Source organism: Raphanus sativus, chromosome 8, assembly GCF_000801105.2.
Source record: "Raphanus sativus cultivar WK10039 chromosome 8, ASM80110v3, whole genome shotgun sequence".
Lineage (NCBI taxonomy): Eukaryota > Viridiplantae > Streptophyta > Magnoliopsida > Brassicales > Brassicaceae > Raphanus > Raphanus sativus.
The window spans coordinates 11239530-11249929 of record NC_079518.1 but is presented as its reverse complement, the minus strand read 5'-3'; the positions used below and the strand labels follow the sequence as shown (position 1 = coordinate 11249929).

Genomic DNA, 10400 nt, shown 5'->3' with positions numbered 1-10400 from the left:
ACGATTTCAACTACTTTTAATGCAGCTTCCCAATTATAGCCGATAATCTAGCTATATAGTTGATCAAAAAAAAATTAGCTATATAATACAGTGAATGTCGAAAAGAAATAGTAAAAGATAACATCGTTCAGCCTGTGGCTGTACGTTATAAATCTTCGAGAGAGAGAGAAAGAGAGAGGTTTGAATTTTTCCTACAATGTCAGAGATAAAATTGGCCATGTTGTTTGATTTAGAATTACAAGAAAGTGATGGTTCTCCTTCATCCATGTCACAAAACCTCTCCAGGGATCCACAGCCAACCTCCAGCGGCGACGGTGATGGTGGACGGATCCCGGTGGAAGAGTGGCTGCCGATCACAGAATCAAGAAAAGGGAATGTTTACACGGCGACGTTTCATCTTATCTGTTCGGGACTTGGTTTCCAATTGCTTTTTCTCCCTGCTGCTTTCGCAACAGTTGGATGGTAAAATATCGTATCAAACTAAACTCTCTCTATTCATTAGTTTCTCGGATCTAAAGTTCCGATTAGTATTGTGTAATAACGTTTTTAATGTGTAAGTTGTATTATGTACTATTTAGTTTATTGTATATAATATGTGCTCTCTGAAAATATTATTTTGTCCAGGTTATGGGGAACGATTGTTTTAACGGTGGGATTTGCATGGAAGCTTTACACAATATGGCTTCTTGTTAATCTCCACGAAGCCGTACAAGGAATACGTATCAGTAGATACTTGAGACTTGTAATTGCTTCATTCGGTAATATAAAAAAAAATCTATCAAATTCTTTCGAACTTTGTCGTTTACCGTTTCTTGTTGTGGTCATGAAATAATATGATATAGGTGTGAGGCTTGGGAAACTTCTGGGAATATTCCCTGTGATGTATCTTTCAGGAGGAGCTTGTGCAATTCTGGTTATAACCGGAGGGAAAACAATAAATCAACTTCTACTCATTATGTCTGAAAATGACACAGAGCCACTTACTACCGTGCAATGCTTCTTGATCTTCAGCATCCTCGCAGTGGTCATGTCTCAGTTTCCGAACATGAACTCTCTTTTTGGAATCTCGTTGGTCGGTAGTCTTATGGCCGTAGCATATTCCACCGCAGTATGGACTTTACCTCTAGCTAATGAAAGGAATCATCATCAAAACAATGTCTCTTACACTACAAATGATACAAGTTTCGAAAACATTATCAACGCAATTGGAATGATAGCCATGGCATTTCGCGGGAACAACCTCGTCCTAGAGATACAGGTCTTAAGATTGAGAAAATCACAATTTAAAACTGATTTTACGTTTTCAACTTAAGTTCTCTTTTGGTTAGTATTGACAAGGTTTTGTTGTGATATTTGTAGGGTACTCTACCTTCCGATCCAAATAATCCTTCGAGAAAGACAATGTGGAGAGCCGTGGTGATCTCTCATGTGATCATCGCGATTTGCATGTTTCTAGTAGCCATTGTTGTATATTGGGCATACGGTGACAAGGTATGTGAAAGTACGATTACGATTTATATATTATTCTTTTGTGTAGGTTCACATAATTCACTTCATAATCAAACATTAACGGTTCATAGTAGTTGATCCACAAGATAAATAGCTTTCTCCCTATGATATCTCCAATATTTATTGTTAATGCTTTATTGTGAATTTATTTTTATGATAGATTCCGGCTACGGGAGGTCCAATAGGCAACTACTTGAAACTTTACGAACAAGGCTACTCAAAGCAAGCCGCTTGTTTCATACACCTCACGTTTATCTTCTATTGCTTATGCTCATATCCGATATTCTTAATGCCATCATGTGATAACGCAGAGATGTTGTACATAACGAAGACACAAAAGCCTTGCTCCTTCTTTGTCCGGATGATGTTGCGCGTGTTATTGGGTTCGGTTAGCCTCTTAATAGCCGTTGGATTCTCGTTCATGACTTATCTTGCAGTTCTTATCGGAGCAGTAGGCTTGCTTGTTACGTCTACATACCCGTGTTTCATGTGGATATCTCTCAAAAATCCCCAGAGGAAAAGCTTGATGTGGTTGTTTAACGTTTTGGTGGGAAGTTTAGGCGTGTCTCTCAGCGTTTTGCTTGTGGTTGGCTCTTCTTTGCGTTTGGCTGATACGGGTTTACATGCAAACTTCTTTAAACCTTAGATCATATTCTTGTAACTGTTCGCAAGTAGATTAAAAATTCTAGTACAAGTGGTTATAATCTTGGAAGCACCTGTACTTAATAACTCAATTAAACTTGGACTGAAAAACGGCAGCATATTAAACTTGGATTTTTTTTTCTTGTGCACGATTAAACTTTCTATAAGTCTCAATCAATGGCATTGAATACGTAACCGCGTAACATATTCTAAAAGGGGTTGGGGTTGGATGAAAACCAACTCATGAATTTACACACAGAAAAAAATCATCTATGGATAAAAAGATGGAAAACAAAAATATTTAAAACTTTATACTTAACCTGATAAATATTTCTCAAAAGAAAGAGGAAAGCTTAAATTTATTTTCAAAGAATGTTAGGTTGATTCAAACAAAAATATATTTTTACAATGGATGTAGCATTGTTTCTGAGGTTATAAGCTACTAATAGTGGTTATCTCTATCTATCTATAGCAAAGCCATTTTGACTGTCATCCTAAATTATTACTAGGAGTTCTCCTGCGCCGTGCGCAGATATAAAATTCTAAAAATATAATTTTCTTATAGAAATATATTTTTGAATTTTTATTTTAATTTCATTAACTAAAAAATAAAACCATAATGTATTTTTCTAGTTTGATTTATCCAAGTTTGCTTTAACTTTTAAATTAATTTTATTTAAATTTTAATAAAAATAATTAAGTTTTATAAAGTTATTTTACTCATATTATACTTTATTTAGTTTTTTAAATAAGTGTATTTCAAATATGTAAGTTAGTTCTAATAAATATATACATTAAATATAAATAACATATGTAAGTTGATAAAATATATAATTATAACTATACTTATTTTAATAATATAAAATATGATTCATAAGTTGATGTAAAAAATTATATTTGTAATTGTTATTTATCTATACAATATATTATTTTAATAAATATAAAAAAGTTATTAGGTATTACCATATTTCTAAAATCTTGCCAAAATAAATATTTATAGAGAATAAAATATTTTTGAAATAAAACTTATTAGTTATATTACTATTATGAAAAATATAAATCTATATATAGAAAATAACTATCATCATATTTAAGAATCTTACCAAAAATATAAATCTTGATATAGCAAGTTTTACGTGCCACAATTAGATAAATGTCATGTCATATTTATTTTAAGCCATGTCATATTTGTTTTAAGCCATGTCATCTTTTTTCAACGAGAATGATTGTAGTGGGGACATGTGTATAAATCACTTCACAAATATAGTCTAGGGGATTTCTATCAAATCTAATAGTGTACAGAAAGTAATGACTACATTATTTATGTTGGTCCATGCCTTTACATCCATATCTCACAAAAAAAATCTTAATGAACAAAAAGAACTAATTCTGCTGCGCATTTCTGTCAAAGATCAGAGAAGACTTACAGAAATTATGTTTCTTGCAACGTTTATGCTCATGTGTGGTTCCATATGGTTCGCTTCGGGCTTTATCTGCGTTTACTTTGCAGAAGCAGAAGCAGAAGCCATAACAATTGGTGTATTTGAATCTATGTTTAGTTTCATGTCGGGATCAGAGAGGGTTGTGGAAAATGGTCATTGGACTCAAAGCTGATGAGCCAGAACAAAGCTACATGTGAAGCTGCAGCAAATGAATTCACAAAAGTGGATTCACAATTCGAATCTTCTAAGTCCTTGAAGATAGAGAATGTGGAGATCTTAGAGACATGCATTCAAGATCTTGACGATGGACTTGAGTCACTCTCTAAATCTTTAATCAAATACAGAGTCTCATAGTGTGCTTACATATGAATGCCTACATATGAATCCAGTAAAATGAAGCAAGCGGAAGGATGAGGATGAAGATGAAGTGGAATACAGATCAAGACAATGTTCATAGTATGCTTACATGTGAATCCACGTTATTAATTTTCTGCTGGGTTCCATAGGATGGAGAGTGTACGGTTTGCAACAAGAGAAGGGAAGGCTAAGGCTTTGGACTTAAAAAAAGGTTTTGGACTTCATACCAATTTCATTAGAGCACCTTTGACAAGGGGATATTAGACCATTTGCAACGGGAATTCTTCCCAAATCCTTAGCAGGATTAATGAATATAATAATAATATTATAGAAATTTTAATAATTTTTGATCAGTTCTCTTTATATTTATATACTACATAATATAATGAACATAAATTTTTTTATAGAAATTGATATAATGATTTTATATTCATATAAAAATATAATTGTATATATAATAATTATAAATCTCTTATAATGTCCATATATGATTTATAAATAATTAGACTTTAAAGAATGGACAGATTATATTTAACGAAACAATGACATCTTTGATTTAAAAATGTTTTTCATTTAAGTCAAATAATATAGTGAATAAGATAATGTTATCATTGAAAAGAACTCTAAGATCGATTTTTGGTTCATTGAATGTATTGTTTGTATCGTTACATAGAGAGAGAAATAAATATTTAGAAAAATAAAAGAAAAAATAAGAAACATAAGGAAAAATCTAATAAAAACAAAATGATAACGATCAAAATAAGAAAAGACCGAATAAGATGCATAATATGTGTTGTAAATATTAACTAGAATAGTACCCGTGTTGAAATCGCAGATTATTTTTTACCGAATATATAAAAATTATGTATAAATATTTTTACGATAAGTTAGTTGGCCATTTATTTTGTTTTATCTTAAGTTCATAATTAGTTTAATATATTCTTTTCAGTTTTCTTTTCAAAGCAGGTGACTAAAGTTGAATTAGCATACAATATGAAAACAATAATGGAAGGTTTACTTCTCTTAAAAATAAGTTATTTGTTTTTTGTTAATTTTCATATTAGTAGAATTTATATAAATCTTTCATACTTTTGGAAAATATATGTTTAAATCATATATATAGGAAATATTCTGTTGCAAATAGTTTATCTGGGAAATATACTACCTTAGCCGCATTAGTATAGTATAGTTAATGTGCCATAGAAATTTGGTTAAGTTTTTTTTAACAAACATAATCTTTAATTGATTAATGATAGTGGCATTTTCATAAATCAGATAATTCTAAATTATCGATAAAATTTTAAAACATTGAGTTGAATTTTGCTATAACCTTTTATTATATTCCAAAAATAGTCGATAAAATAGGTTAGATTAGTTTAGATATATTAAATCTGAAATTTGAAAATTTGTTTCTTCATAGTTTTTTCTTAGTTTCTGTTAGATTGTAAGCAAATATTTTCTTTTAATTTTTATTAGATCAAATTTAAATTTATATTCTCTTTGATTGGATTATAAATACATATAATTCCATTAACAATTGATTTGTTTAGATTCAGAAAATCCAAAATTTGAAAACTTTAATTTATACTTTTTAGAATATTTTATTTAATAACAAGTAAAAGTTATATAAATCATCAATTTATTTATTAGATATTATTAAAGAACCGATATATGTATCTATAATAAACATTCCACTGTCGACATTTTTGTCTATAGAAAGTCATACTATAGTCTATTAAGGCGTTTCAGTCTATAGAAAATCACAGTAAAAATTATAATGAAGATTTGTTTATTAATGATCAAGTATATATAAACTATATTATAAATTATTACAGTAGAATTATATTTTTAATACCAAAATGTATATAATATTGTGATATGAATTTTTTATGTGCACAAAACATTTACATTTACTTTGTGAATCAAAGATCACATGTAAATGAATTATATTTCGTAGTAAAAGAAAATAGAAAAAGCACCCGTAGTGTTTTGTTTAATTATATTTATTAGGAAATTTAAATAATTCATAAGAGTTAGGCTGTTAATGTTAGATAATCCAAAATTAAATATCCGAGTATCTAGGAGGTTAAATCCAAATATTACTATAATTTAATAGATTATTTTATATTTAGTTCTAGTAAAAGGTGAATAGGTCCAAACTTAAATGACAACTTTTTAAGTAGATAAAAAATAAGACTAGATTAATAAAGTAGATGTGATAATTACATAAATAATTTTATAAGTATTTATTATTACTAAATATTTATCAGTATTTTTTATATAAAATTCATGGAAACTTTACCACATAATTTACATAATATATATGAACGTTCTGCCACTAGGGATCATCGGTAACACGTGCTGGTTTTCCGGGTCGCCGAGAACAAGTCGACTCTGTTAGCTGCGTAGAAGTGGTCTTCCCACTGAAGGACCATCCCCAAATGCTCATTGTTAATCAGGAGCACCTTAACTGGAAGATTCTCAACCCTGATGGTTGCGAGTTCTTGAAACGTTCATGATGAAACTCCCATCAACATCAATGTCCACAACTACTGCTTATGGGTTAGCGATAGAGGCTCCTATGGCATCAGGAAGTCCAAAACCCATTGCTCCGAGACTTCCTGAAGACAGCCATTGCCTCGGTTTCTTGAACTTGTAAAACTGAGCCAGCCACATTTGGTGTTGTCTGACACAAGTTGTGATAATTGCCTTTCCGTCAGTTAACTTGTTAAGTAGTTTAATGGCGTACTGTGGAGGAATCTCTTCCCCAAACATCTTGAAGTGCAGAGGGAACTTTAGTCTCTGTTCTTTCAACTCACATCTCCACTCTCCGAAGTCAAGCACTTCTCGTTGGTTCTCAAGAACCCCGTTCATCCCTTGCAACGCTAGCTGAAAGTCACAGCACACCGACACTTTAGGTGACTTGCACGATCTTGGACCTGCTAGCAAAAGCCTCAAGCTTTCCTTTCACACGATCATCAAACCGAACACCAAAAGCAAGCAGTAGATCACTATACTCGACAGTGCGCGTAATTAGCGTACACTGTTCCATGCATTCCTAGCATGTGCAGAGACAACTCCTCATCGTTACAAGGATAAGATCCAAGGCTCATTCACGTACTCGCAACAGAAATGCCAGTAAGTTCCACAAACCTGCACAGTTCCTCACTCAAATTAAGACAACCACCTCCAACATACAAGACATGCCTCTTAGACTCTGAAACCAACCAAACAATCAGCTCTAACTGAGAAACTTTGGGGTGTTTGGGACTCCTAGACATGTAAACAGGTAAGAGCATAGCCTGTTCCCAGTTAGGAATCACAAACTGTTGCTGAACATCTTTAGAGATGTCGATTAGAACTGGTCCGGGTCTAACGGAAGTGGCTAGAAAGAAAGCTTCTTGATAGGAATGTCGTCAATGTCCATGACAAAATAGTTATGTTTCGTTTTGGACTGTGGTGGAATGAGTTAAGGCTTGATGGATCGCCATTGATGCGCCTCCTGGATAAGCGAAGACTAGTTTAAAGATCCAGTTTGCAGAGGTGTTCTGCATCAGTTCGTGACGTGTTGTACTATATGCGTGTCTCATGAAGATGAAACTGAATGGGACCCAATTTGGGGGTAAATTAAGATTAGGTTTTGGTCTGTTTATTTATCAGTTACAGACACGACCAAGAACATAGACAGACAAAGGAGAGAGAGAGAGAGAGAGACGATATCAACTACCAATAACAAAGAGAGATGGCGACGAGTGACGACCAAGAACAGAAAGAGAGACGATGACGATGAACAATGGAGAGGGACAGAGGGAGACGAAGCCAGAGAGAGTGATGAAGCAGAAACGGCGAGAGGGAGAGAAATGATGAAGCAGAGATGATGTCGAGAGGGATTCGCGAAAGAGTATTATTGAGCAAAAATAAGGCTTGAGAAGATGTAAGAAGGAGAGACGAGTGGTAAGACGGATGAGATTGTATTGCTTGGGAATGAAGAGATAACTGAAAGCTATGGAGAAGAGACGTGGTAACATGTGTTTGAGTTTGAGTATATCATGTAGTGTTTGGAGTGATCTTTATGTAGGGAATTTGTCATGTGTTTTGGAAGTTTATTTATCTAAAACACCAACGCATGTCTTACGAAAGCATAAAAACTCCATACAAGAGTCAAAACACACATTTTTTTTGAAGTCTCAAGAACATAGTCTGAAACAAAAGCTATCAACAATTCTGTTTCAACATTTATTCCTGCTTCTAAGTCTCTATTCTCTATTTCAACTTCAAATTTAGACAACCAAATAAAAACAAAGAGGTAAACAAGTTGTTTTTACAAGCTTGAAGCTTCTTTATATCTGATAACAAGATCTCCTTGAAGATCTGCCATACTCTCTCTCTCTCCCTCGACATCGTTTCTGCTTCGTGACTCTCTCTCCATCTCGCTATCTCTGCTTCGTTACTCTCTCTCTCTCTCTTTCTCCCATGTTCTTTTTTTTGTTGGTCACTTAATCTCTCTGTTCTTTTCCGTCTTCGTCTCTCTCTCTCTCTGTTCTTATTCGTTTTCGTCTCTCTCTCTCTCCTCTGTACCCTCTCTTCTTCGTCGTGTCTCTAACGTCACTTTGAGTCTATGTTTCGTCCATGGGTACAGAGTCGCTGTCTCTCTCTCCTCTGCACTCTCTGCTCTCATTTCTCTCTCACTCTCTGTCTATGTCATCTTCTTCGTTGTCTCTCTCTGTTCTCCTTCGCTGTCGTCTCTCTCTCTATCTCCTCTGCAAAGATGAAGTCTTCGTCGTGTCTCCCCCCAAAAATCGATTTCACTTTTTTTAATGTGTGGGTTGGTTTAGTCGGGTCAGTAGTTGTTAATGGGCAACCGCAATTTTAAAACGCAATAGATTAATTTTTAATCTTGATTTTGCAATCGGATTAGAGAGGGTGATATGTGCAGAGCAAAAAAAACATTAGGGGGAAATATGCAGAAACTTTATATCTTTGGGTGGTTTAGTCAAGAGGTTAGTAGTGTAGGAGGAATAAATAGGGTTTTTGAGTTTACAGAGGGGTTTAGGCAGTCATCCCTATTTTTTTCCCCACGTCAATATCATGTACGTGAATCTTATATAGCTTAAATTCCTATTTTATAGGGATACATTTTTTTTAGTTTGAATAAATATAAAGACCAATCGGTTGCCTTCTTCTACCATGTATGTAAAAGGATATATTGTCAGAATATAAAAATTGGAGATTAGATTGTAATGCAGTGGTTATGTTTTTTATAAACGTGTACCTGTTTGAGTTTAATTTGAATATAAATTAAATAGATGGTGCAAAATCACTTTTTAATGTATTTTAAATAGGTTATTCGATTAAAAATATTTATTATATTTGATTTTATATAAATTTAGTGAAGACCATATTAACCAATTTACACACACATATATAACAGAAAATTATTTTAAAAAATCAAACATTTTTTTAAACAAAATATTTGATTTTCGATGTGAATTGGATTCGATACCAGCTTTGGATATAACATTTCAAGAATTATTTGAATATATAGATCAAGTCTAATAGAGTATGAAATTTTGATTTTCGGGTCGATTCTGAGTCGGATTTTTTGGATACAAATATGTTTTTACCAATTATGATAGGTAACTAATAAAAAAATATAATATGTTTTAAACTTTAGGAATACAGCTTAAAATAATTTCTAAAATGCATATGACACAAGTGTATAATTAGCAACTTAACATATTTAATTTAATTACCAAAATTATATTAAATTAAATTAATATTAAACTAAAATACGATTACAAAAAATAACATAGACATAAAAATTAATTTTAAAAAGAAATTAAAACAAAAAATATACCCGCCCTTTTAAAAGGACGGGTCAAATTCTAGCTTTTTGATTAAAAATCCGATCTGCATAACTTGTTAAGTAAAAATAACTAGGTGTTTTGCCCGCACATGCGGGCATAAATTTCTTATAAATACTTATTAGTTTATGTCTTATTAATATAAAATCAGCATAATAAATTATTATTGATGTTTTTAAATAGTTAAATCAAACATCAAAATATTTATATATGTCAAATACTTTTAATCAAAATATATACTTATTATTGTGTTAAGTTTTTTTTAAAACACTCATATCTTAGAGATAGTTTAAAAAATATATTTATATTTTTATGTTGACTAATATTTAATAATAAATTGTTTTGTATCTTAATTTTTCTTTTAACTTTTATAATAAAAATATTGTTTTCAGATAGGCACAAAAAAGAATATATATAGAAGAATTATCTTTTTTTATAGTTCTAAAATATTATTTTGTAATCAATTATTTAATATAGCATATAGCATATAAACTTTATATCATTAAAATAAATTAGTGAATAGTTAGAAACTAATAATAAATTAATATCCTATCTAAAAGTCTAAAACCTAATAAAAATATGACAA

The 10400-nt window shown here is 31.7% G+C and overlaps 1 protein-coding gene and 1 pseudogene across 1 annotated transcript; one reads left to right on the top strand and one right to left on the bottom strand.

Moving 5' to 3' along the window:
* The first annotated feature begins 106 nt into the window (after positions 1-106).
* LOC108821423 (lysine histidine transporter-like 7) lies at positions 107-2198 on the top strand. The gene is made up of 5 exons (XM_018594464.2): positions 107-462; positions 625-758; positions 843-1258; positions 1360-1491; positions 1670-2198. The coding sequence occupies exons 1-5, from the start codon at positions 197-199 to the stop codon at positions 2153-2155; spliced, it is 1434 nt and encodes a 477-aa protein (XP_018449966.1). The 5' UTR covers positions 107-196; the 3' UTR covers positions 2156-2198.
* Positions 2199-6295: 4097 nt separating this feature from the next.
* On the bottom strand, positions 6296-7978 carry LOC108819953 (acetolactate synthase 2, chloroplastic-like; annotated as a pseudogene).
* Positions 7979-10400: the final 2422 nt, after the last annotated feature.

What these genes read in the sequence shown, in the direction of transcription:
- LOC108821423 (XM_018594464.2), top strand. Translation starts at nt 197, where the DNA reads ATGTCAGAGATAAAATTGGCCATGTTGTTTGATTTAGAATTACAAGAA. An exon ending in GCTTTCGCAACAGTTGGATG is followed by an intron (nt 463 to 624) that starts GTAAAATATCGT and finishes TATTTTGTCCAG; the next exon opens with GTTATGGGGAACGATTGTTT. An exon ending in ATTGGGCATACGGTGACAAG is followed by an intron (nt 1,492 to 1,669) that starts GTATGTGAAAGT and finishes TTTTTATGATAG; the next exon opens with ATTCCGGCTACGGGAGGTCC.